We start from the raw sequence: 27,199 nt of genomic DNA, 5'->3' as shown, positions 1-27,199 counted from the left end.
TAATTTTATTTCTATAAAATTCAATATTCTTTTACATAGCATAAATAAAACAATTTATCTGCCGAATAAGTTGCGCAACATATATTTATCGCAAAATAAAATACAAGCCGCAATTGACTTGTTAGTCACATGATATAAACCGGATCTCGTGCAAAGATTGAAATTTGTTTTAACAAAACAAAATATAAACAGCTTTAGTTCTGAAACTGAAGAAGAGTGTTTTTTTGGTTGACAATTTGTTTTAACCAATGGATGGTTCGAGCATTAAATTGGGTGCTGCAATAAACAACAGCACCAGTAATATTACAAACAACAACAACAACGATAATGACAATAACTTTGCAACCAACAATGCTTACAGTTTTCAGCCTTTCAACTATGATCTTCAAACACCAAAAAATCAAAAAATTGTTTCTTTGAATTTTGAACCTGATAAAATTGAAGTTGATCAAGATAGTGGATCTGATGATGACCATACAATTGTGAACGATGGTTCTGCTACTTTTAATTCCAATAATGCAGGCGATTCAGTTGAAGTTGATTCTGAAACCAGTGTTGTTTTAACAAGATTAAGTCATCCTCCTATTCCAAAAAATGGTCTAGATGTCTTCATTCAAGCTAAAAGATGCCTAAAATTTAAATTTAATCCTATCGGTGCAAATGGTTTAATGTTTGTTTCCTCTTCAGATTTAAACATCTCCTCGAAAGCTTATGAATCCGATATAAGCTTATATCCAGTTCAAAACATTTCCCCGATTTTTAATGATAATTTTGATTCAATTGATTGTTATGTTGACTATATCTCACAACTCTTCAAAAATTATGAAACTTTAGGAAATTTTAAATATTACAGTAATAATAACTTTTTTCAATCTATGGGTTGTATCAACGCTTCAAATAAAAAGATTTCAAATAAAGTGTTATATGATTCATTGGATTTTATCATCCAAGAGTTGGAAATATTAATTGAAAAAAAAATTGATTTAAAAACTAAAAACACTACCAAAATATTTGATTTAAAAGATTATTTGAATATTTTAAACTGTCTTAAATCTGTTTATTTTTCAAATGATTCCAATTTAACTACAAATTTATCGATTTGGATTAACAAAGCTGATCCAGATAACCCAGCTTTAGAAACAATTAAACAAATTTTCTCTCCATCTGATTCTATCCATCCTGTTTATCGCCCCCAATTTTTTAATTTTTTAAATCAGCTATTGATTAGAGGATTGTTCAAACAAGTCTTAAATCTTTTAGAAAATCTGGAATTGGATAAATTTGAAACAAATAATATCAATATTTATTTACTTTTCCAAAACTTAATTGGTTTGGTCAACTTTTATCAAAATATTAATGCTGATATGCATTTATTCAGGGAATTTAAATTGAATTCAATTAACATTGTTAAAGAATTAACAACAACTATTAAAAACTATAAAATCAATCTTTTCAATAGTAACAACAATGATGAATATAATAATGATGATTTAAAAATTTTAGAAAATTTCAAAACTACTTTTACAATTTTGTCTGGAAACAAAAATCTTATTTTAAAAAATTCTTTAAATTGGTTTGAAGCCTTGAATGGGCTAATGTTGTTTAATTTGCCAAATATATCTTTGTTCAATGAATATTTAACTCTTATCACAAATAATAAACAACAGTACTATCATTTGCCAAATTTATCTAACGTGTGGGAATCTGCTTGTTATTCTCTAATCCAGGGAAATTTTCTTGCAGTGTTGAGCTCCTTGGAACTATTAGATAAAGACACAACACCATATGTTGCAACTTTATGTGAGGCTAAAGGTTTACTTCACGACTACACTAAACTTGATTTCTTGAATAATAAAAAAACTTTACTGTTTGAAGACAGCAAAAATTACACAAGCAGTATTAGTCAGCAAGACATTGAAATCGAAAAAATTCATGATAGTTTGATGGAAGAGGAAGAAGATGGCGATGAAACTAATACTATTTCTGAATATTTAGTATACAATCATGCGATGGATTGTTTATCAATCAGAGAATTGATCCCTGTCGGTGTTGGTCTTTTAATTTATTTGAATAAGCCAAATTTGAAAAATGTATTAACAGAATTCTTGCCAAATTATTATTGTGATACTTTTAATGATTTAGAATGGTTGTTATCAATATGTGCCGATTTAAAATTATCCGCGTTATCCAATCAATTATATAAAATACATTCAATTAATTTTTTGAATAACGGTAACATATTTGTTGGTTTAAATTATTTGGCAAAATCAGGAAGTTTGAAATTGCTAAAATTCTATTGCTGGAATATTTTTACCCAAAGTTTAATTGAAAGTGATCAAATCAACAACGAAATTATTAATTATATTGTTGGAGATGACGACGATACAATTGAAAAAAAGGATATTCATTCACAAATAATCAAAGAAAAAAAAAATCTAAATCCTGTGCTAAGGCAATGTATTTCCCCTTATAGTATATTATTTAGGTTTTTCAAATTAAAAAAAAGGGGAGATTTAAAAAGATCATTAAAAAATTTGTTGCTATTGTTCAAGTTTTCTTATTTACCAGAAGATGTGTTTCCATTGTTATTAGGTAATTTATTGCCATTTTTGAAGTCTTCAATTTTGAATAATTTGAATAGTTCATTGTTCAAACTAAAGGAATTAGTTTTAATTATTAATTTGATAGATAATTTCTATGATAATAAATTGGAAAATAAAAACAATAAAATTATTAGTGAAAAGAATGGCAAGATATTAAAAAAAGCCGAAAATTTGTATAAAAATTGTATCGCAAATAATAAAGTGGGAGAAAAAAATTGGCAAAATGAATTAGCAGAGTTGAAAATTGAAATACCAAAGAATTTGAAAGAACTAATTTACTTTTCGAGATTGTGTATAAGTGAAGAAATTAGTAGAATTTTTTTACAAAAAGATATATTTTAGATACGTTGAATAAATAGTTTTAATGGAATAATGAATATACATGACCTTCTTTTATTGAGTTGGTACGATTGGTTTACAAATCAATTGAATGTTTTAGAATAGAATAATTGTAAGAATAAATTATAATAATATCTAATATAAAGAGGATTGATGGTTGAGTTGAGTAGGGATTAAGAAGTAAAGGAATTTGAGAATAAAAGGGAGAAATTTTAAAATTATAATTATGAATAATATAAATAATTTTGAGAAAATGCACAGAGTAAATTTTTGATAATTTTGATGGTAATTTTGACATTTAATAATAAATTTAATTATATTTTAATAATAATTAATTTTAATTAGTTAAAATTAGAATTTTGAATTTGATATTATTCAAATCATTATGCTAGAAAAGTTGAGAAAAATTCTAAATTAATCTAAAACCTTTTTCAATTTTTAATTTTTTTAATATTTTTTTATATTTATTTTATTCATTTCTTTTTAAATAATTAAAACAATTATAATCATTAATAATTAAATAATCAAATTAATTAACAAGTTACATCTTGAGTAGCTCTCGAGTTTAATAATAAGGCAACAATTAAACCATAAAGACCTAAAACTTCAGCAAAAATAAGAATCAACATCATACCAACAAATAATCTTGGTTGTTGAGCAGTACCTCTTACACCTGCATCACCGACAATACCAATTGCAAAACCGGCAGCTAAACCAGATAAACCAACAGATAAGCCTGCACCTAATTGTACAAAACCTGTGTATAATGCTTGTTGTTGTTTTAGAGAATAGGAAACTAAAACCGAAACAACCAAACCATAAATGGCAATAATACCTGCCATAATAACAGGAACAATATTTTTAACAATTAAATCTGGTCTTAAAACAGAGGTGGCACAGATACCTACACCAGATTTAGCAGTACCATAAGCAGCACCAAAGCATGTGAAGACAATGGCACAGGCACAGCCAATTGAACCAAAAAATGGCTAAATAAAAATAAATAAAAATGTTAGAAAAAAATAAATAAAAATAAATAAAAATAAAAATAAAAAAACAGTGGAAACACCTAAAAGCAATCAGATTTAACCAAATTTTTTAAGATTAAAACTTACAGCATAAACCGGACTATAAATAATAAAAAACAGGTTAGTAAATTGATAATTATGATAAATAAGAAAAGAAGCTCCAAAATTGCAGCGATAACCAAGGTCAACGATCATCTTTGTAATAACGATGAGTCGCAGTCAAGACGTACCATAAATCAGTCATTGTTATTTAGTATTGAATGTTCTTTAAAAATAATAGTGGAATAAAATATGGCTAGAACTAGTCTTTTGCTAATTGACGCGATATATAACTATCAGATGAAGATGATGTTAATGGTGGAATATCTTTGCTACCCTTTCGCTCTGATTATTTTCAAGCTTCCAATTCATTTGCAGCCAACAAAACAAATCCAGGCAAAAAGCAAAACAGCAAGGAAGCACGTGCTTTTCCTTGTGCACGTAGCGGTATTTACCGTTGTACGGATTATGTAATGTACATTATCCACATTATGTAATAATATATTTTTAATTACGTAATATTACATGTGCTACATTATTTGAGCGCGCAGCATAACTTGCACGTTTTGCGCATAATGTGATGCAAGTTATCATAGGGAATATGGTACATTCTACAGTGTGCAGCTTAAAGTAATTAAAGTCTGTTGAATTAAAGTGATTTTGGTAAAAAAATTTTATAAGTATATATGTTATTAAAAGTATTTTTTTTATGAGAGCAACGTTATTGGATTATTGACAAGTAGAGAGCAATTAGAATGAAAAACAAAAAAAAGAAATAATTCAATAGTGGTAAAAAAATCCTAATACAAAACAAGAGTACAACAAAAATAAGAAACAACTTCGGAAGTTAAAACAGAATTAATCAATTTATTACATAATGATAAATTTCCTCCACAGCAAAAATAATTTGACCATGCTTAAAAATATAATAAAAACAAAAAAATTATGTTATAAGGTATGATGAACTAGTATAATCTGATTCCTTTTAATTATAACCGGAAGGCTTTCATTTTCAATAAAATCCAAATGAATTTAAATCAAAACAAAATTAATAGAAAGAGAGAATTAAAAAAAATAAAGATTTTAAAAAAATGAGAAAAATAAACGAAAAAAAAAGAAAGAAAAAACAAAATAATGAAAGAATGTTAAAAGAATGATGAAAAATGAATTGTAATAAAAAAAATAATAATAAAAGAATAGAAACAATAAAAAAATCTTTAAAGAAATTTAAAAATCTGAAATAAAACCCTTTTTCATAAAGTTGAATTTAATTTAGTTGAGGTTTAAATTATTAATGCTTTCAAGATAATCCTTTCTAATGCAATCTGCGTAATATGATCCAAAAACATTCCAATGAAACACACTTAATGTGTATAATCTACTTGATAAAGACATTAATTCTTCTCCAAAGCTATGATTGCTCAAATTATTCTCTCCACTGACATTCCTAGCCCCATCTAATTTGTTGCAATTATTTTTCTTTCCATTTTTGCCATTGCCGCTTTTTTCTTTATCATTTCCTCCATTGTCGTTATCATTATCATTATCATTGCTATTAGTATTATTACTATTAGTATTAGTTTTTGTGTTTGTGTTTGTTAAACAGGCAGAACTTCTGAATCCACTTGCTGTATTAGAAACTGATGTTTGAGATGAATTAATTGACATGTTATTACCTGTCATTGTCACCGGAACTAATTCACCAGGAATGGCATTTTTAACTGTAAATCTTTCAAATACTAATGTATTTAGTTCTGAAATAATTTTGCTCTCCATTAATCCATAAACTTTGCTTTTTGGTTGTGTTTGTTTTAATAACCATGAATGAACTAAGTTAGTTAGACTCTCTGGAGGAGTTGCAATTATATTAGACTTCTTGGAAGAATTTTCTTCAGGGTTTGATATCACTTTCTTGGCCAAGTACAACGAAATTGAAGGAATATTTCTTGTCCATTTCACGTATCCATTGTCATCTGTTATAATAGCCAATATTTCATTTTTAATGGACTTGAGAGATTCAGTTGTTAATAATTTACCTCTGTATTTTTTATCGGAATGTGTCAAGACCAACTGACGGAAAATGTACAAACAAATTTGCAAGCAAACTAATTGACGAATTTCGGCTCTTAGTAAAGCTAACCTTGAATTATCAAAGCTTAGCGTCAATGGAAATTCGCTAGTCATATTACGACAGCTTAGTAAATTCAAAATTGCACTGATACAGACTCTTTTTAGGTCAATACCAACTTTGATATATTTAGGATGTTCTATATCATCATCATCATCATCATCATCAGAATCTTCACTGTCAAGAGTTTGACTGCCTGTGACAACAAGACCTTTAGATTTTAAGTTTTCGACTTTGCTAATTGAAGTAATTTCAGGCGATGATGCATATTTCTTGTAGCTCGACTTGAACCATTCTAAGGAATCTTTTATATCAATTTTATTCACAGAAATCAATTGATTATAATAATCCTTTTCAAATTCCAAACTTGTTTCAACCAAAACAGGTCTCAAAGTTCTAATTTGATGATTGGCAATATCCAATTTCATAGCTTCTAAGATTGCAAACACCATTCTTAAACCATCAACCAATTTTGGGATAGAATGATCGGTTTCAGCTTCTAAAAACTTTAATGTCATTTCATCAACCCATGTATCTCTCATTGGAGCACAGTGATTTTTAAAAACGTTCGCCAACCAATTTGATAAAGAAATAAAATCAAGACAATTATTTCTTAGTTGCTGGATTAGTAATTCTTTATCTAAAACCTGGTTTACCAAGTTGCGATCCTTTTCTGGCAAAAGGCTTATTAGAATATCCTTTAAAGTTGTAAATAATTTTGGTAATTTGACTAGTTTAAAAGACTTTGGATCATTAATTAGACTGCAAAATTCGCCTTGAATTTCCAACCAATATTTATCAACCATTAGTTTCTTTCTGCGACCTCTGTCACCATCCAAATTTGGTCTGAATTGTAACTGAGGATCAAAGAGTATATCATGTCTGAGTTGAGGATTTTTGAGAATTTCTTGCAAGTCTATTTCCTTTAATGATTGGGTATTAACTGGTGGGTAATCATTATTGATGGAAATGGGGTTTATATTTACTTGTTTGTTGTTGTTCATGTTGTTATTATTTAAAACAGTAGGAATTAGTTTATTATTATTTTGGTTTTTCTTTGAATTGGCTAAAGTGATGTTAATCATGTTCAGAGTCAGGCCTGAATTTTTGAGGGCTGGATTTGTGTTGGTGTTATCACTGCTGGTAAGACTGTGAATGGTATTGTTATTGGCGTTGGTGTTGATTGGATTGTTGGAGCTATTGTTATTAATGATAATGCTGTTGTTGCTGTTGTTATTATTATTATTATTATTGTTGTTGTTATTGTTGTTGTTATTGTTAGTAAAGGTTGTTGTGGTTTGGTTGAAATTTTGATTGTAGCTTTGATTGAAATTTTGGGTGAAATTTATTGATATATTGATATCATGATTTGGATTCAAGTAGGATTTTAAAGCTCTTGTATCAGGTAGGGATTTTGATCTTTTTCTTGAGTAGAAATTAGGCAAACGATTAATGTTATTGAAATTGAAAGATTTAATGTTGTTGAAATTGCTGATATTTGTATTGATAATGTTGATGGTATTATTTTGGTTTTTGAGATTACCGCCCAAGGTAATTTTGTTGGACATGTTGGAGTTATTTTTGGGGATCATTATTCCAGCGGTGATATCAATTTGGTTATTAGTGTTGTTGTTTTTATTGATTTTGTCGTTATCATTAGAAGTATTTTTGTTCAAGTTTTTGTTGATGGAAGGGCTGGTGATAGAAGCGTTTGATAGGGTGATGAGGTTATCGATTACTGGGTTGTTGTATTTCTTGGAATTGTAAGTATTGAAGGCGTTAAAAGAATTGAAATTATTAGACGTGATAGCTGTTTTGTGAGTGTTGTCATTAGAGGTGGGTTTTGAGGAAGAGATGGAGTCATTATTGATGGCAGAGGTTGAATTTGAGTTTAAGTTTAAGTTTGAATTTAAGCTTGAGCTTGAGTTGTAGTTATTGTTGATAATATTCAAGTCGTTGTTGCTGGTATTGTTTTTGATAGTGTTGCTGGTTGGAATTAAACAGGTGTAATCAACGTTTGAGTTTTTTGATATTAATTTTGATATTTGGAAAGGTTTTTTGTTTAGGGAATTTCTCTTTTGATGGTTATATTTTGGATAGTACTTGTGATTGATGGAGGTTTTAGAGGAGTTGGATAGAGTAAGATGAGCCGGTCTCTTGTGAACAACAGAAGAAGGAAGGATGGGAGTAGATTTGGGGGATAATTTCAAGGGGGGAAGGGATATGAAATTCTGAGCAGCATTGGCAGCTTGAGATGAATAAGATGAATTATAGGAGGCAGATTCTGAAGAGGAGGAGGAGGAGGAAGAGGAAGAAGAAGAAGATGCTGGTGAAGATGAGGAAGAAGAGGGGGGTGGGAGTGCAGCAGAAGGTGAGGATGAAGAAGGAGAAGGACAAGGACATGCTTGTGGTTGAAGAGGCAAGTTGTAGGCATTGAGAGAGAGAGGGCGTAATACTTTTCCGGACCTAAATTTCAGTTGAGAGTCGTTTTCATCGTTGATTGCGATGGATTGGGTATTGATATTGAGGTTTAAGTTTTCATCGTTGATGATGTTATGAGAGTGGTTGTGGATTATTGTAAAGGAGTTTGATGAGGAGTTGTAGTGGTGGTGATTCATTAAAGAATCTATGGAGACGGAATTTGAATTAGGAGAACGAGAACGAGAACGAGAGCGAGAATGTGAGTGAGATAGAGGATTGCAGTCGTTGTGATTAAGGATAATCGAGTGAGGGATGTTTTGGGAGGAGGGTGGAGATGGAGAAGAGGAAAGAGATTCGTGGGATAGAGAAGGATTGTTGTTGGAGAGAAGTGAGGAAGGGTTCAAGGAGGTTGAGGACAAGGGGCCAGGAGAAGTCGAGTCAGAAGAAGAGGGGGGCAAACGGGAAGCAGAGTTCTTTGAGGATAGGGAGGATGGCGTGGCAGTGGATGTGAGAGCCGATGAAGAAGAGGAAGGCGAGGAAGAGGAATTTGGTGTGTTTGAAGAAGATGAGGCAGAGGGCAGTTGCAACTTCAAGGGACCAGTGGTGTTAGAGGTATTATTGTTGGAAGATGAGGAGGAGGAGGATGACGAGACGACAGAGACCTGGGGGAGGTTCTGTAGGGAGGTATCTAGCCTTACTCTTTTGTTGTTTTGTAGATTATCATTTGAGGAAGATGAACAGACTCTTTTGGCAGAATCGAAAAAAACCAGCCTGTATTGGTCTTCAGTTGAATAAACTTGTTCTTGGTTATCGTTTGTAGGAGTATTGTTTAGTTGGGAATTCATTTCATTTATCTGAAAGAAAAAGAAGAGGATGTAGTGAGACGATGGATGAATGTGGCAGTGTTATTTGAGATGATAGTAGATATAAATGGAGTGTTGTTGATTTATTAGAGTAAGAAAAAAGCAGCCTGTAGTTGTATGGTGAATAGGTTGAAGGATGAACGATTTTTTTTGACGAAAAACCAAAAAACGAAAAAAAAAAAAAGAAACAATTAGTAGGAGGGATTGAGAAAATTAGTGAAAATGTAGGAAGAATAAGAAACAGAAATAGAAACAGAATAAGAATAAGAATAAGAATAGTTTATAGGATATGGGATATAGGATATAGGATATAGGATATAGGATGTATACTATAGGATAGTATAATAAGGTATAGTATAATATATAAGGAAGAGTAATAACCGGAATGAGATAAAAAAACAAGAACAAATAGTGGATGGACAAAGTGAGATTTGAACCAGAAAGTGCTTGCTAATCTTTTGAATTTGAATTTGAATTTGAATTTGAATTTGCTATGGAGTATTTGTTATCTATTTATAAACAGATGATTATGATTTGAAAAAGCAGTAGAATCAGATAAGTAGCTTTTGAGTTGATTTTGTTTATTAGTTTTTGCTATGTTTTTTATTTTGAGGTGAAGGTGAGTTGGATTATTGGATAGGTTGCAAGATCGAGATTAGTGGTTGAAATGTTTAAATAGTTGGAGATATATTGGAGGAAAAACTCGTAATAATCAGATGATGGAAATAGCAGTGCTATTTGCAGGATGGGAACCAGAAGCAAGAAGCGAAAAAAAAAGGCAATGAAGATATTTGTTCCTTGAGTGGAAAAAGAAGCAAATCAGAGTATAAAAGGAAAACAACGACGTTGGAGAGGAAGTAGAAGTAAGATAAATAACGATAAGTTAATTTTTATAGATACACTTGAAAATAGTTTGAGGTGGAAAGCAGCTCAGACTCCTGAGAAAAAGAAAAGAAAAGACAAAAAGAAAAGACCAAAAGAAAGGCGGCCTGAGTCGCCCTCCCGAAAAGCGCCCTTCCGAACAGCGCTCTGTGGCCGTGTCCTGGGGTCACGATACCCACCGCACCGTCAGTGTCCAAGAGTCGGCAAGGGGCCTGGCCGCCACCCAGACAAGGCCTAAGAGTGTGCTGCACCGAGAGAAGACTGCGCTGAGAGAAGGTATTTATGCCGTATATAACGTATGTAGCGAGACCCAGCATTCCCAGACTCACTCCCCAGCTCTCTTGGAGCTGCAAGCGACGATTCGCAATTTGTCAACGCTCAATGTCTCGTTGTTGTCCAACTTGATGTCCAAATCCTTGATCTGAAAAGTCCACACATCGTCGCAGAAGTTGTAGATGCTTAAGTGGCCCTTGAAATTCAACTTGCTCTTGATGGTTTCCTTGAGCTGGTCGGAAATGACCTTGTCGAATATCGACAAGACTGCTATAGCTAACTGAGGTTGGATTCTCTGGTCCAAGATGAGATTGTCTAGCGCATCGGTAAGAGCGATGCCGATGGTGGTTCTTCTGTAGAGTTCATAGTACGCTGGGTTGTTCATGTCTGTCTCGCTCGCTTCCTCACTCACAGCTCTCCAGCAATGTATATCTGGAGCCCAAGCAACAACCACAACCAGCCCAGTTGCAGCTCTCCTCGAGGCCCATCACATGACCGCCGTCCGCAGCCTTTCTTTTTGCTGGGGAAATTGCTGCCTGTGCTTCCTCCACCAGCCTGGCGCCACGCAGCTGGTCCGTGCGTAGCTCACGGCGTCCTCCCGCACCGGCCCGCGATTGCCATCCGCCACGCTCCCACTGAAATACGCGATCCACCATACTGTCATGCTCCTGATTTCACTCCAGTCTCACGGTATCACCACAGAATCACCAGCATCATCACCAGCATCACCACCATGACTCTTTGATCCCTTTATTCGTCTCAAACAAATGATCACATCTTTCTATTATTTTGCCTTATTTTACCTCACCATATTCCTTCTTATTCCTTCTTATTCTTTCCTATTCCTTCTTATTCCATTTCCTATTTCATTTTGTTTCACTTTTCTTCTAGCTCTCCCAACAGAATCATTTCTCTCTGAATTTATAAGCCATCTCTCATTTGTCCGGACTCCCTTCTCCGGTTCCGCTTCTCGTTTAAAGTTCATATATCCACTCTTCTCTTACTCTTTTTGATTGGTCACACGATCTCCATCTCAATATTTTTTTTCCTTCTATTCTTTGTTCTCTCTTTGCTCTTCAGAACCCATACATTATTATTGTTCTATTACTTTCTATCAATCTTACTTATAATTCAACCACTTGTATGTTAATTTTAGAACCACATAATCTAAATTCTACTTTGCTTAACCTATCAAACCACTCTTTCTCAGCTTAACTTAACTTAACTCAACTTAACTCAATCTAACCCATTTTTTTTTTGTTACGTTCATATCCATCCTAATACACTCAATTAATATCTTTGAAATATTAAATCAAAATCAAAATCAAAATCAAAATCAAAAAGAAAAAACCCTTTCAAACACCCTTCAATGATTTCTCTCATTTATATCTCCTTATCATTCAACGAAAAAATCTATTCATTACAAATTTAAGTTCCTTTAAATTTTCACTTTTTATGTATGTACACATCCCTTTCAAGCGCTTCTACGCATACATTCGCGTGCACATGCGTGGTCAAATACATTCATCTGTTTTATTATTATATAACCACTCATTTCAATCTACCACTACTCGAAAAATTTAATTTAAATCCCTTTTTAATATATAATAAAAAAACTTCCACCGGCTTGTATTTATTAATTATTATTATATATATACACTTATATATAAATCAAACAATGCTACTAAAATAGTTAAAAAAATCTGAATAAAAAAAACCATGAAAAATTCACAATTATAAAGTAAATAAAAATAAAAATAAAAATAAAAAATTTAATAAAAATGCAAATGCAAATGCAAAATATTGATTACAATCATACGTCAGAGGTTAATATCCTTTCAATTGTATCATAATCTTCTCTTTTCATATAATATAAATCCCCTGTATTTTTATTTGCTTCTCCGTGCCTCTTTTTATCAAGATCCTTAATTGTACCAATCCAAACTAAATCATTATAGCTCTCATTATTAAAACAATTATTATACGCATTAAGATTGCTCTGAATCTTCTCTTGAAGTACCAAGTTTTCAATCAAAATAGGCTCTTCTATCACTTTAAACTTGAAATTCTCTTCATCAAATTGAGTTATAAATACAATCTTATTAAATAAAAAGACAATCAATCTATTATTTTTGTAATTCTTTTCAACTGAAATCATTCCAATAAATTGTAATTCTCTTAACTTGATTTGATCAAAAAATCCCAAAATATTTTTTCCTTTCTTTTCATTTAAATTTGTTTTCTCACTGTCATTATCGTTATCTTTATCATTATTATTTGAATTTGAATTTGAAGTTTTAGTATCATCTGAATTTTGATTACAATTATTATTTAAATTCTCGTTCTCATTCTCATTTTTATTCTCGTTTTCGTTTTCGTTTTCGTTTTCGTTTTCATTCTCATTCTCATTCTCATTCTCATTACTATTATTAATTAAATTTTGACTGTGATTTTGATTATGTTGATAATTCGGATCTAAACTGGATTTTCTATTTTCAAACTCAAATACTTCTTCCTTTTTATCAAATACCTCGTCCTCAAACTTAATATACTCAAATATCCTCCGGTTTCTATAATTAGTTCTAGCAATCTCAATCGTATTCTCAAACTTAATTAATAATTTCTTAATCCTTAAATATTTTTCCTTGGTTTTTTCTTCTTCCTCACAATTATTATAGTTATTATAAAATGTCTGTAACCGATAAAATGAATAAACATTCTGTGTCAAAATATACGAAAACTTATTGAGAATCTTATAAAATATATCCATTGAAATCACCCTATCAACTCTGGTCACTTTATCAATAAATTTATTGAATTCTATCAAAATATCCTTATAAATATTCTTATGTTTCGTAAAAAAGTTCCCAATCATTAAATAAATTTCCGTATATGAAAATGTTTCAATTAGCTTTATCCAAGTACTTTCGCAATTCAAAACCCATCTTTCAAAAATATCCAAATATTCTTCTCCTAGTAATATTCTATGACCCGTATTACTCGGTTTCTTACGGAAATTATTAATTATATCTAATAAAGGAAATGTCAATTTATCACGTTGGAGATCATAAAAACTACTAAATACTCTAAAACATCTTTCGTGAAATTCTTTATTATTGATTGGATAACAAATTGGCTTACAGTTGGGATCTTTGGTCAATTCATGAAACAATACACCAACTTTTAGAAATCTCCCAATACTTAGAAGATATAATGTTTGAAGCTTGATCAACTCAAATATTCTCTTTTCTTTTAACCTTGTATTAGTATCAATTGTATCCAAGTATTCTGGCGAAACATTGAAAAATTTTTCCCAACCAGTTGCCATCATTTCATAAATTTTAGATGGTGATTTATCATTTATATTTGGAATAGTATACAATTCGTTTTTACATTTTAGTCTATTAAGGTTAATTTCTTCATTATTTTTAGCCAAATCCAAAGTTAGCTCTGAGCTTGTGTTTTTGAAACTTGCACTTTCCTTAGTGTTTGACCGTGATTTTCGTTCAACCAATTCACCAGATTCTGAGTTTTTAATGAAAACTTCAAAGGATTTTTTTGTATCTGTAGGAGAAACGGAGGAGTCACTTAATTTATTGTGAATTTCGTTTGCTGATTTTGATATAACATTACCAATTGATTTTGCAAGCATTGAGAATCTTTTGCTGTTTCTTGATACTTTTGAATTTTTTAAGCCGTCTTTTTCGTTATCATTATCATTATCCCTAGGAAATTGAGAAACTGAGGTTGATAAGTTATTTAAAGAGTTTGAATTCAATAAAGAGTTATTTTGAGATTTATTGAAAGGTTTTAAATTGTTTGTTATTTTTGTTTCAAATTCGGAAAATGAAATGTTGATGACCTGAATTTTGTTTAAATTTAGTTGAGAGTTTCTGGTGTATAAGTTTTGAAAAAAATAAGAACTATTGTCAATTAAGAGCTTTATGACAAATTTTTCCAAGATGGAATCATTTTGTTTATTGGAGTCACGGAACTGATCAAGATTGATGTTTGATAATGATTGAATAAGTGTCTTTTCGCCACTAGTATTAGCAGTAATACTGTTTAGAGGAGGTAGTTGTCTTAGTAGATTTAAGTTTTCATTTAGGAAAAAGCAAGGATGAAAAATAATTGATAGGGCGTATGAATTGATTTTGGTTTCATTGAACACAGATTGATAATTTGCAGGATTAGAAAAGTGGGAAAAAAAGTCGATTAAAAAGATGGTTAAATGGAGGTTATAAAGAGGTAAATTTTTCAAAAAGAATTCAATGATGAAATCCAATACATTTGAGAATTTTAACCTTAAAAAGGGGGATAAGACGGTGTTAAATCTTTCGATACTAAACAATAGAGAGTTGTTTGATTGGAATTGGAGAAAGTATTTAATGTCGTTGTAGTAAGGGATTGATTTTAATTGTGAGATTAAGGAGGAGGATATATCCTTTGGGATAATTGAGTCAGGAAGGTGGTTGAGATATCTTTTTAGTAAGTTTGCGACATCGTAGTTTGAGATGTAGTCGTGGCAAAAACTTACCTTTGAATTGTTAAAGTTGATGTTGTCGTTAAGGAAATCGTTGAGTTTTGAGATTGAAATGTATCTGTTGGGAGCTTCAGTGTCAAAGATTTCTTGCAAGTAGGCAATATTTTTCAAGTGGCCATTTGATCTAAAAATAGCAACGGTGTTTGTAAAGTCGTTTTGAATGAGGAAATCAGCGCAGTCTTTGATGATGGCAGGGATGTAAACTTGAAAGACAGGAATTGAGTTGAGATTATTGTCGTTTTTAGAAGTAGTAAGAGTGGTAGTGATGGTAGTATCAGTTGAAGAGTCTATATTTGAAGCGGATAATCTATTCATTTCCAATTCAATTTGGTGTTGGATATCCAATTTTTCAGGAGAATTGTCAGTAGAGAGAGGTTGATCAATTTGTTGGACATTTGTTGTGATTTGGTTTGTGATGATGTTGGGATCGTTTGGAGATAGAGGAAAAGGAGATTGAAAGATCACAGGAGGACAAATTGAGGAGATTTTGTCAAGAGAAGTTCCGAATAATTTTGAGCAGGAATTTTCATAGACTAATACGGAGTGGGAAGAGGATCTTGAGAGAGTGTTTGAGAGATCGTACGCAGAGAATTCGTATTTGATTTTAGTTTTGTATTTACTGATTGGTTTGTAATCTGGACTTAAAGTGGAGAGAGAGTCAGTATTTGAAGAAGGAATAGGTAATGAATTTGAATTTGAATTTGAATTTGAATCGTTATTGTTGGTATCGTCAGGGATGATATTATTTGTAATGCTGTTATGGTAGTTGGTGAATGTTGAGTAGGCGGAGTATGAAGAAATAGAAGATTGAGAAGATGTTGAAAGGTTGTTTTGAATATTATTTGAAATATCGTTTGGAGAAAGTAAGTTTTCATTAGGGATATTATTGATATTATTTGTATTGTTTTTAGTTGTATTAATGTTAATAGAGGCGTCATTTTTGAGGTTGTAGTTATTGTTTTGTGTAATAAAAGAGATATTTGAGCTTGAGACCTTGGGATTGGGTTTGTTAATGGTTTTGTTGTAGGAATTGTTAGAGAAATGCTTTGTATTTGAGATCAAAGGGACTGGATGGTAAGGTAAAAGAGCAGAGCTTCTCGGTGGTTCTGGATTATTATTATTATTATTATTATTGTTGTTGATGTTGTTATTGTTATTGTTATTGTTATTAGTAGTTGTAGTTGTGATGCTGGTATTAATTCTAGAGGGATTTGGGGTTACAACATCGTCATTGTAGATGGGTTTCTTCCTCCTTAGATGAGAATTGGAATGAGATAATCTTGGAGGAGGATTAGTCAAAGGAGATTTGGCATTGAAGGTGATGTTGGTGCTGATGTTGGTGCTGATGTTGGTGCTGTTGGAGGGCGAGGGTTTTATGGTGGGGTTAGTGGCGACAGTGGTGTCTAGGGAGAACTGTGAGCTGGAGAGCTGGTTTCTGAAGTAGGGATGGAAGCTATTCTTGGGCACTGGAGGAGGCAGAGGAGTCTTGGGCAAGGGCTTTCTTCTCAGGAGAGAGAAGTCTGGCGGAGAGGAGGCAGCAGAGGGCGCGTTGGCAGCAGCAGCAGCAGCAGAGGGCGCGGGAAAGCTGTGGAAGTCAGACATGGCAGACAGGGCTGGAGAGGAAGCAGAGGAAGCAGAGGCAGCGGGAGCTGAAGAGTGGCATTATGCTCCAGCAGCACACGCAGCAGACCCTGCTTGGCTCCGCCCGAGGACTCCCGCCGCCGAGCGTCCAGCAGTGTGGGTGACACACGCGCGCATGTGTGGACGCGCTGAGACGCAGACATATGTGCGGTAGACAGCAAATGGGGCGAAGCAGGGCTCTGGATAGGGCTCTTAGTGGACAAATTGGTGGAGAGCTTGTGGATGGAGGTGCTGGAGCTGCTCAGGGTGCTCGCACAGGGGCTGTATATATACTGCTGTCTCTGCTGTCTCTGCTGTCTCTGATTTTCCCTGTGCCTCTCGTGCTGCCTGTTCTTCTCCCTGCCCCATGAGTTCCCCAGACCCATCATTGTTTGGCCTTGCGCTCGACAAGGTTCCTCGCGCTGACTACCTGTTGAAGTTTCTCAAGGCCAACCACACCCAGGCCATCAGGATCGTTCTCAATCTTCCCATCATCGTCATCAGCATTATAGAGTACTTGATTCTCAACAACTTCTTCCTAAAACCTGCCATATTCAGAAAGAGCGGCAACTCCCGTTCCATAACCATCCTCCAGAAATACTTCAACACCTTCTACCAGGACTTGCTCAAACAGAACATCGATCTCAACCACATCGACCCATCCATTCTCAAAAGCGTCTCAATCAACAGTATCAATGACCACCAAATCAAGTTGCAAAAGGACCTCATCCAACACAACGCCATCATCAGATCCAACACTGCTGCTCAGAACTCAAACAAGTCTGTCAACATCGAAGCCTTGAAAAACAAAAACGACTTCAAATCGAAAATCCTACTTTTCTTCTACAAATTGTTTGGTTCCAACAACAACGATTTAAACAAAACAAAATCTTCAAACTCGAATATCTCTCCCAACAACTCAGCTTCAAATTTCCAACAATACTCAATTCTCAATTCTGAAAAAGATATCATCCAGATCAACCCCTACGATGTCGCAAATCTCTTCAACAGATACTTGAACAAATTACCTTGCCCCATCATCACCAACGAAATCACCTCAGTTTTGATCCAATCCATCACTGAAAATGACAATCTTATTCACCTAACCGAATTTTTGAAAAAGAACTCAAACGTTTCGCTATCACTAAACAACTTAAATGACCAATCTTCAGCTTATTCAACCGACATTCAAAATCTCTTGGACACGATATCCTCCATTTTTTTGAAAGAATTGCCCAAACTAAACTTCCATTTGCTAATCCTCATGATCGATCTATTCTCTGGCTTCAATGGTGACTCTAGAATCAACCAAAACGATATATACCAATCCTCCAGGATGAACTCTTACAACATATCTATCATCTTCCAGCCCTGTTTTTTCACTAATAAACACTCTTTCAACACCTTTGATCTATCCAACTTTAAAAAACAGTCTCAACCATCCCAACCATCCCAGTCTCTCGTCGATAATCCTAACATCTCCATCCCACAAGAAAAGAAAAAGGTTTCATTAAAGGATCTCATTGATGCATCCAACATGGACGAGTTCAATTACCAAAAATTAATTCTAAAACTACTCATTGATAACAAATCCTATTTTTTCAATCTGATTTATAAGATTTATAAATCTGATATAAATCTTCAATCTAAAAAGCTATTTATTTTTATTGAATACGTTCTTTCCAATAATAATATCCCAAATAATAATATCCAAAATTATCGTATACATCCATCTCGTATTCCCCCAGATTATCCCGAACATCCTGATTCAAATAATAACCAAAACAACCAAAACAACCAAAACAACCCTAATTTACCTCAACTTATGGGCCAAATCAATTTAGAAACTTCATCAAACCAATTCAATAACCATGATCAATTTCAATTTGAAAAACAAAACATTAATCAAAATCAAAATCAATTTCCTACTCCAACTCCAACTCCTATCCCAATTCCAATTTTAATCCCAGCTCAAAATCAACTCACAGTTGACAATCAACATTTAAACACCTTTCAAAATCATTCGCCCATTCACACTCCAAATCAAAATCAATTTCCAAATCTCTCTCCAATTCAAACCCAAACTTCGATTCAATCTCCCATCCAACATTCAAATTATTCCTCAAGCTTAAATGATTTGATAAGCAACCAAAATCAAAATCAACACCAAAATCAAATTTATATAAATTATCCCTGCCAAAATAACTCTCAACATTTTATTCAAAACAATTCTCAAACTTTGACTCAAAGCCCAAACATTTCTCAGACTTTTACTCAAAACTCAACCCAAAACTCAATTCAATATCCAACTCAAACCCAACACCATATCCAAAACCCAATCAACGTTAACGCTCCCAATTTTGCTCCTTCCAACCCAGTCCCTGATCTGACTCATATTGGCTATCCTCCTCAGAATGATGCTCCATATTTGGCCCAGAATTCTGTTCAGAATTCTGACCACACTCCTGAGCAAACTCCTGAACAGAATCTTAACCCCCCTGCTCATCCCTCTGCTCAAGAGCCCATCCCACCAACAATACAATAATCTATGGCATCTAAATCCTGTTTTTTCTATAAATACTTTTCTATTTTTATTTATCTTCTTAATCTGTTTAACCTGTTTAGTTTTCTGTTTTGTGCTTGGTGTCTGCCGAGCTTCTATAGTGTCTATATAGTACTTGTTATTCACTGCCCTATTCCCAGTCTTTTGTTTACTGTTTACTGTTTTCCCACCTCTTGTTTCTCACTTTGGCTCTTGCTGGCAAATTGAACTGCTCTGCCAGCATCTGCCATGTCCCAGCTCTCGTCTACTCCCTTCTGTGTTCCACACTGACTCCTCCACAAACAAATAGACGGTGCAAACCGCCGGCTCCTGTTTGGGCTGCAAATATAATCACTTTGTATTGTCCTCGCTCTGTTTCTACACCACCCTTTGATTGAGCCCACCAAAACACCTCTTTCTCGCTGGCTTCACCCTGGCCCTATTTACACAACACTATCTCGACATTTGCCTGTTGTGCTGCCAAAACCAAAAACCTTTATTTATCTCTCATCTTCTCTCACATCCCTTTTTTTCCACCTTTTACTATTCTCTACCCATCACCCACCACCCACCACCCACCAACCTTTGCTAATTGACAGAAATCAATCACAGCCATGGTTGGCCCATCATCTGCTTCCAGACTAAATCAAAGAAACAACTTGGAAAGGATCACTGAAGTAAATGAATCTCAACCTGACATTGGCCTCTTTGGCGTTCCCTTATCTCAAGCCATTCTTTCGGTTTCAAAATCAGTTATCGATCCCCCAATTCCAATCCCATCACTAACTAATAGCAATGACACCAACGCAATTATCATAACCATCCCCTATATCGTCATTAATACTACAGAGTTTTTAATCGATAATGATTTTTTAACTACAATGGCCATATTCAGAAAAAATGGTAACAACCACAATATTACTTATCTTAAAAATACCTTCGATAGTAGACCTAAAGAAGATATTGGAATCAAATTTCTAAGCGATCTATTGATTGAAAGAGAGCATAAAAATGACAGCTTCAAGTCAAATAAAATCAGCCAAAATCAAAATCAATTTCTACAAAATCCACCAAATTTACAACCCCAAGATCCAAATAACCAACTTAATAATGACTCATTGCTCAATCAAAATACATTCCCTGGAATCTCGCAAACAAACAGGCAAACATCAATTAGTAATACTGTCACTTCGACTCAAAATTACTCCTCGAGTATCTTGGATGATAAAAACTCATCCACTTTATCCCTAATCTCAAAATCAGACTTGAATTTAAATGATAAAAACAAATTACAGCGTTTAATTCTCTTGATTAAACTATACCTTCAAAATTCAATCATCAAAACAAGAGCAAGACGTAAACATAACCAAAAATTAAAAAGAAGAGCTACTCTTCAAAGAAAAAATTCAATCAAAAGAAAACATTCAATTCAAAGAAAGAACTCAATCAAAAGAAATAATTCCTTAAATTTCAATCTAAAAGATAAATCAAAAAATCTCAAAAAAGTCTTTACAGTCAAGAAACATAAACCCCAAGTCAATGATGGCTTTGAATCTGTTTCGCCTTTAAACAAAAATAATAACAACAATTTTGATATCAATAATATCATCAATTCAAATGATTTCAACAACAAAAACACCCATAACAATATCGACAATCTTGATGATACTAAAAATTCTCCAAATAACCTGACCAGCACCAATCACAGCACCAATGTTAATGATGTAGTCTCTTTTCAATCAAAGGGCATATCTTCTTATGATGTCTCTGATGTCTTAAAACTATATCTAAGCTCTTTGCCTGATTCCATTATCACTCCAAAAGTTTACACCCTATTAATTGATGAATTAAAAAAAGATTACTACAATGACTTGATGCAATTCAATTCGTTAAAATTAAATAACCTCTTTTTATACTCTATTAGCCCAGCTTATCAACATACAAATTTAATAATCAAAACTAAAATTACAACTTTTTTAAACTATTTAATCGACGTCTTTTTGAAATATTTACCAATCGAAAATTTCCATCTCGTTCTTCATTTAAACAGATTTTTTTCAAAATTTTCCGATATTGATAACTACCAACAAATATTTAGACAAACTCGAATCAATTCCTACAATCTAGCAAAAATTCTTTACACATCCTTTTTCCTTGATCGTAAAAATAATACTTTTAGTTTAAACGATCACAAAAACGCCGCTGTTACTGACATCACTTTATATCAATTAATCTTAAAAATCTTGTTTGATAACAATGATTATTTTGTTAATAATTGCTACTTGAGAGATTGTATTTTAAACACAAAAAAAATCGAATTGCAACCAATGCACATTCAGGGTTTTAATGAAGTATTTCGTCGCTCAATTCCTATCCCTGTTTCTTCAATCAAAATGGTTGAAAGTACTTTTTCCAAAACCTCAGACGAAAATCTCAATCCTCAATTATCCTCCTCTCCAAATCATATTGAAAAGAAATCAATTAATAATGACAACAATGAGGAAAATACAAACCTTCAAAACTTCAACACAACTTCAACTGTTGATAGTCAATTTGTAATGGTTAAACCACCAGAAAATTTAAACTCAACTCCTCTTCCAGATCCTTTTGTTAATAAAAAAATTAATAATAACAATTTAGATTTTAAAATTAACCCCTCTCCAAATGACTATAATCCATCAAATTCACCAGCTCAAAATTCCATCAAAAACAGAGATTCCTCTCCAAATAATTATAATTCGTCGAATTCACCACTTCAAACTTCCATAAATAATATTGTTCCCTCTGCAAATAACTACAACTCTTCAAATTCACCAGCTCAAATCCCTATCAAACCCAGAGTTCCTTCTCCAAATAATTATAACTTATCAAATTCACCACTTCAAAACTTTTCCAAAAACAGAGCTTCCTCTCCAAATTATTTATCAACCCTAACTCCTAAATCTAATAATGCTCAACATTCACCAAATTTAAATTATTCATCTCCATTGCCTAGTTCATTTCAAGTTCAAAAAAGCTCAGATCCCCGGGAACAGTCTTTCTCTTCGTCTTTTAATCCTGCTTTTATTCCAAATAATCAATTTTCTCAAAAATCATTGCAGTCATATCCACAACCACAACGGTCTCCTCCACCTTTACCACAAAAAACATCTCATTATCCATCTCAACATACTCAGTATTCACCTCAATATACTCAGTATTCTTCTCAACCTTACCACACAAGAAAATCTTCATCTAAATCAACAGCACCATCAAATCAAAATAATCCTTCCAACTCTAATCCAAGATATATATCATCGCAAAATAATTATTCATCTAACCCTTCAAACAGTTTTTCAACTCCACCTAATCCATCTTTTCCTTTTAAAGAATACAAGTCACCAGTTATCGCTCTTTCTCCTGCTTCATCTTCTGTCCCTTTCAATGATTCAGCACCTGCACCTGCACCTGCACCTGTTAGTCTCCCTGTCAATTCTTCTGGGAATCCATCCATCGTCCCCTCAAGAAGTTCGTTTGTTACACCGGTTGCAGTAAATAGAGAACAAATTTCAACTCCACCACCGGCTCAATACGCTCAAAAATTTGATGGTCAACCGAAAGTTAATCAACGTAAAATTTCAAATAATTCTGCTGTTTCAGGAAATAAAAATTCTGTACCTGAATCCAAAACCAAATTCCCTAAAAAATCGACAGCTCGCAATGCAGAACTTTCAAGAAAATCAACAAATAAAAATTCAGAACTTTCAAGAAATTCTACCAATAAATCATCTAGAAGTAAAAATAGTGTTAACGTTCAAACTAACATTTCAATTAATGGTAAAACGATTCGAAGTAAAACGACACTTAATGAAAGTGTTAATTCTCGATCAGGTACAAACACGTTACGTCTGAGCAGAAATGTTAAGTTGATTGATGATGAACATTTGATATTTAATGGAGAAAAACGAAGAATAATTGATATTTGTCGCGAAATTCAAAGCGGGTGGGCGAATTATTGGAATTTAACAGATAATCAAATCAGATCAATTAAGGAGTATGATGTGACACGACAGATTAATATTTTTAATTTATTCTACACTCAAGCTGAATTTATTGAAAATTTATATCTATTTATTGATATGGGCGAAGAATTTAAAAGCCAAAACCCATTTATTGTTGCACCGTTTTCTATTGAATATTTTTATGAAAATTTCTTTTCGAATTTTCGAACACTTTTGAGATGTCATATTGAGAAAATATTGGTACCAATTTTGGAATTAATTAAATCCCAAGGTATATTTATTTCTCATGGAATTTTTATTATTTTTGAAAATTGGGCCAAAGAGGCCCCAGCCGTATGGAGTTTATTTGCTGAAGATTACGCTAGAATTGAAGTTTTTATCAAAATAGGAAGAAGTTTCTCTAGGTATGATGACGGGTACACTAATATGTTGAGAAGTTTTGAAGTATGGTCTTCCAATGTTTTTTCAAGAAATAAGAATAGAAGAGATGGGATTAGCAGAGAAATATTTGAGAAAATATTGGGATACGATTATATTTTAAAAACCACATATAATAAGATTTTAAGATTGAAGAATTTTTATTCTGAAAAGCATCCAATTTATGAAAACTATGTTAAAACACGAAATTTATTAAGAGGGTTTATTGTGAGATTTGATAATTTTCGAGGGTTTACAGAAACGAAAATTATGAGTGAATCAATAAGAGATAAACTAACTATTAATAATAGTAAAAACCGAAAAATGAAGAGATTTTATTTGATGAGTGCCGAAACATCAAGCAAACTTATAGGTAAAGATCATGTTTGTCTATTATTTTTCAATGATTATTTAATCGCTTGCAAATTCAATAGCAACCAAATAAAATTCAAAATAATCGGGGAGGCTATTTTACTTGAGAAGTTAGTCTTGTGGGTGATTTATGAAAAGAAGTCTAAAAATAAGAAACATGTTAGAATAATTATAAATGACAATTTAGAATATAGGATCAACATTAACCATTTGGGTGCAATTAAGAAAATATGCAGTAATTCAAATGGAAGATATCATGAAGCGACTATCTAGATAAGTTTTGTGTTTTATTTGTGTATGATGTGATTTTTTTTGATTTTTTGATTTTTTATTTTAATTTTTAATTTTCTATTTTTAATTTTTTATTTTTAATTTTTTATTTTTGATTAATTGATAATTTACTTTGTTTTATTCTATTTCCTGGTAATTGTTTTTCTTCATTTTTGATTTTAATCTTGATTTTAATTTTGATTTTAATCTTGATTTTAATTTTGATTTTAATTTCTGATTTTCCATATTTTTTTCACTTATTCATATTTTAAGCATTGTTGCATTTTTTAATTGGTAATTTTCATTTGGCTGGTTCAGCTGTGCATTCACTCTTTATGATTACATCTATTTACTTATCCATTCCTTTACTCAGTAATATATTCATTCATTCATCCAATGGGCTGTCCAATAGCAAGGCTCAAAGCGTAGCAATAACCAAAGGATTACTAATGGCTCATTAGTAATAAACTCAATTGCGAATCAGTATACATTAGTAATGTGTCGCAATAACTGTGTAATCGTATATAAGGGAGTGGTTTGCTTTTCCAGATATTCTTCTCTAAAATGAACACCCTATCGAGATTCTCCCTGTTGCACAGCATATTCAGAAGCACCTTCAGAAGCACATTTAGCTCCACAATCAGTTCCACACTCAGTTCCACTCGTTTCTCCTCAAAAATGTCTGGTATTTTAGTCAACGAAGGCGACCCCAAATACCCCAAGCTCGAGGCCCCCTACATCAAGCTCTACACTCTCGACACTCCCAATGGCGTCAAGGTCTCTATTCTCCTTGAGCTCTTGAAGTTGAAGTACTATGTGCGCAAGATAAACATTGCCTCTGCTGAGCAGGAGCAGAAACAGGACTGGTTCATCGAATTGAATCCCAATGGCAGAATTCCAGTGCTCAGCGACGTCAACGCTCAGGGCGAGAGAACAACCTTGATGGAAAGCGCCTCTATCTTGCTCTATCTCAGCGAGAAGTACGACCAGAAGCACCAGTACTCGTTCAAACATGGCACCAAGGAGTACTACGAGACTCTCCAGTGGCTCTTCTTCCAGATGGGAGGCATAGGCCCCATGCAAGGTCAGGCCCACCACTTCTCCTTCTACGCCAAAGAAAAGATTCCCTATGGCATCCAACGATATGTCGACGAGACCAAGAGGTTGTATGGCGTCTTGGAGATTGCCTTGAAGAAGAACAACACTGGCTACTTGGTTTCAGACCACCTCTCCATTGCTGACATTGTCTCCTTTGGCTGGGTCAGAGTTGGCACCAGACTCGACATTGATATTGCAAAGGACTTTCCTGCTGTTTACCAGTGGCTCCAGGCCATTGAGAAGCTTCCTGAGGTTCAAAGGGGATTGACTGCCTCTGCTGAGTATAACGAAAACGAAATCAACGTCAGGAACTAGCGACTCCAGCCCTAGGCACTTTACATAGCGAATCCGTAACAATAAACACCCATTGAACACCTCTTTTGTTGCATTTTCTGCAGCTGATTATATCCATCGTCGTGAACGAGCTGCTTAAACTGATTAAGCGCCAGCACTCGTTCTCTTCCGCACATTCTTTTAACCACCTCGAAACTGCTTATTTTGCTCTTTGTTGATTTTCATAATCAAACAACTCTTAATCACCAACCACTCCAGCTGCTATTCCCCTTCTCCATCATAATGAGCAGATTCAGCCCAGTAACCTCAAAGAACTTGCTCATATCAAACGACAAGTTGTTCTTCTTCAACAATAAAGTAAACAAAACCTACACTTTTTTCAACAAAAACATCGCTAGCGCTACCAAATTCAATAAACTAGTCATAAATAGATCTCTCACCTACAAAATAGTTCCAGCTAAAAATATTAATAAAACCCCCTTTTTTATCAACAACAAATACAACAAAAATAGCGGTTTCATCTTTTTCAACAATAACATCGATGCTCAGCTCTTAAGATTTACAAGATTTTACTCTTCTTCAGCCACTAACAAGAACTCTGCAACCAAAAATGATAAAACTATCCAAAACTTGAACACAACCCAAGAGGAGCCCCTAAATGATTTGAAAAATTTAGACGTTAATCGGTTTATTAACCAAGACCCATCTCTATCTCAAATGGAACAACAATTTAATAACTCATCTGAAAATAACAATAACAATAACAATAACAATAACAATAACACAAATTCTTCAACTATTGCTAGTGACAACTTGAAATCTAATCCAAACACATCTCAAATCAATCAAAATAATCTCAATCACAAGGATGAATACGATAAAGTTAGCCCTCACCTAAGGTTCTATAAATTCTTTGGCGAAACTTTTGTTAGATGCTGTTTAATGGCCTTTCTGACTTATTTTGGTTTACATTTACTATGGTCTATTCTTGATGCTACCGATGAAGAAAACTTAAAGCAAGCGCAATTAAAAGTGCAATTAAAAGCTCAAGAAAACATCACTAATAAATCTGAAAATAAATCTGAAAATAATCCCGAAAAGAAATCTCAATAACAAAAAAAAAAATGGAATAATTAGATCTAAAACTTAAATATTCTATTTTAGATTTTTGTTTCTCATTTTCTCTTGTAAATAATTCTTACAGATTTTATAAATTTTATACACCTCTCTTCTCTTTTATATTCTTTTTTGTTCAACCTTTAACCTAATCTTAATCCACGCTTTCATCATTGACTCAATAACAATAACAATAACAATAACAATAACAATAACAATAACAATAACAATAATAATAATAATAATAATAAAATAAAATTAATACTAAAAAAAACAAGCCTAATGTCAAATTTTATAATGTAAATAATGAATTTTATAATCTATATAACGTACTCTCAATTTATCAAACT

At 33.0% G+C, this 27,199-nt stretch overlaps 10 protein-coding genes across 10 annotated transcripts; 5 read left to right on the top strand and 5 right to left on the bottom strand.

Moving 5' to 3' along the window:
* The first annotated feature begins 218 nt into the window (after positions 1-218).
* On the top strand, positions 219-3,203 carry NUP85 (Nup85p). Its single transcript, XM_020193408.1, has one exon. The coding sequence runs from the start codon at positions 249-251 to the stop codon at positions 2,943-2,945; it is 2,697 nt and encodes an 898-aa protein (XP_020046571.1). The 5' UTR covers positions 219-248; the 3' UTR covers positions 2,946-3,203.
* On the bottom strand, positions 2,982-3,357 carry ASCRUDRAFT_152804 (uncharacterized protein). The gene has a single exon (XM_020189307.1). The coding sequence runs from the start codon at positions 3,238-3,240 to the stop codon at positions 3,019-3,021; it is 222 nt and encodes a 73-aa protein (XP_020046570.1). The 5' UTR covers positions 3,241-3,357; the 3' UTR covers positions 2,982-3,018.
* Positions 3,358-3,408: 51 nt separating this feature from the next.
* On the bottom strand, positions 3,409-4,268 carry VMA3 (H(+)-transporting V0 sector ATPase subunit c). The gene is made up of 3 exons (XM_020193407.1): positions 4,201-4,268; positions 4,058-4,070; positions 3,409-3,931 (listed from the first exon to the last, which is right to left on the bottom strand). The coding sequence occupies exons 1-3, from the start codon at positions 4,212-4,214 to the stop codon at positions 3,476-3,478; spliced, it is 483 nt and encodes a 160-aa protein (XP_020046569.1). The 5' UTR covers positions 4,215-4,268; the 3' UTR covers positions 3,409-3,475.
* Positions 4,269-5,332: 1,064 nt separating this feature from the next.
* On the bottom strand, positions 5,333-7,087 carry SOK1 (Sok1p; the record flags this gene model as incomplete). Its single annotated transcript, XM_020189976.1, has 3 exons — positions 5,333-5,488; positions 5,750-6,255; positions 6,349-7,087. Coding segments are annotated over 3 exons (1,401 nt in total), but the record flags the coding sequence as incomplete, so codon positions are not given.
* A 3,519-nt stretch (positions 7,088-10,606) lies between these two features.
* On the bottom strand, positions 10,607-11,051 carry TOA2 (transcription initiation factor IIA subunit gamma). Its single transcript, XM_020193406.1, has one exon. The coding sequence runs from the start codon at positions 10,959-10,961 to the stop codon at positions 10,629-10,631; it is 333 nt and encodes a 110-aa protein (XP_020046567.1). The 5' UTR covers positions 10,962-11,051; the 3' UTR covers positions 10,607-10,628.
* Positions 11,052-12,298: 1,247 nt separating this feature from the next.
* ASCRUDRAFT_13925 (uncharacterized protein) lies at positions 12,299-16,758 on the bottom strand. The gene has a single exon (XM_020189149.1). The coding sequence runs from the start codon at positions 16,719-16,721 to the stop codon at positions 12,390-12,392; it is 4,332 nt and encodes a 1,443-aa protein (XP_020046566.1). The 5' UTR covers positions 16,722-16,758; the 3' UTR covers positions 12,299-12,389.
* Positions 16,759-17,106: 348 nt separating this feature from the next.
* ASCRUDRAFT_70796 (uncharacterized protein) lies at positions 17,107-19,284 on the top strand (the record flags this gene model as incomplete). The annotated part of the gene is made up of 1 exon (XM_020191840.1): positions 17,107-19,284. One exon carries the CDS (start codon positions 17,107-17,109, stop codon positions 19,282-19,284), a length of 2,178 nt encoding a protein of 725 aa, XP_020046565.1.
* A 611-nt stretch (positions 19,285-19,895) lies between these two features.
* On the top strand, positions 19,896-24,344 carry ASCRUDRAFT_70795 (uncharacterized protein; the record flags this gene model as incomplete). The annotated part of the gene is made up of 1 exon (XM_020191839.1): positions 19,896-24,344. One exon carries the CDS (start codon positions 19,896-19,898, stop codon positions 24,342-24,344), a length of 4,449 nt encoding a protein of 1,482 aa, XP_020046564.1.
* A 675-nt stretch (positions 24,345-25,019) lies between these two features.
* ASCRUDRAFT_8518 (nitrogen catabolite repression transcriptional regulator) lies at positions 25,020-25,754 on the top strand (the record flags this gene model as incomplete). The annotated part of the gene is made up of 1 exon (XM_020194890.1): positions 25,020-25,754. The coding sequence occupies one exon, from the start codon at positions 25,020-25,022 to the stop codon at positions 25,752-25,754; it is 735 nt and encodes a 244-aa protein (XP_020046563.1).
* Positions 25,755-25,800: 46 nt separating this feature from the next.
* On the top strand, positions 25,801-27,026 carry ASCRUDRAFT_152786 (uncharacterized protein). The gene has a single exon (XM_020189306.1). The coding sequence runs from the start codon at positions 26,016-26,018 to the stop codon at positions 26,844-26,846; it is 831 nt and encodes a 276-aa protein (XP_020046562.1). The 5' UTR covers positions 25,801-26,015; the 3' UTR covers positions 26,847-27,026.
* Positions 27,027-27,199: the final 173 nt, after the last annotated feature.

The sequence above is a fragment of the Ascoidea rubescens genome (assembly GCF_001661345.1).
Source record: "Ascoidea rubescens DSM 1968 unplaced genomic scaffold ASCRUscaffold_8, whole genome shotgun sequence".
In the NCBI taxonomy this organism is placed as follows: Eukaryota; Fungi; Ascomycota; class Saccharomycetes; order Ascoideales; family Ascoideaceae; genus Ascoidea; species Ascoidea rubescens.
The sequence above is the reverse complement of the archived record's forward strand: the minus strand, read 5'-3'. Positions and strand labels throughout refer to the sequence as shown.

Coding starts and splice junctions, on each gene's coding strand:
- NUP85 (XM_020193408.1), top strand. CDS start 249: ATGGATGGTTCGAGCATTAAATTGGGTGCTGCAATAAACAACAGCACC.
- ASCRUDRAFT_152804 (XM_020189307.1), bottom strand. CDS start 3,240: ATGTCAAAATTACCATCAAAATTATCAAAAATTTACTCTGTGCATTTT.
- TOA2 (XM_020193406.1), bottom strand. CDS start 10,961: ATGAACAACCCAGCGTACTATGAACTCTACAGAAGAACCACCATCGGC.
- ASCRUDRAFT_13925 (XM_020189149.1), bottom strand. CDS start 16,721: ATGTCTGACTTCCACAGCTTTCCCGCGCCCTCTGCTGCTGCTGCTGCT.
- ASCRUDRAFT_152786 (XM_020189306.1), top strand. CDS start 26,016: ATGAGCAGATTCAGCCCAGTAACCTCAAAGAACTTGCTCATATCAAAC.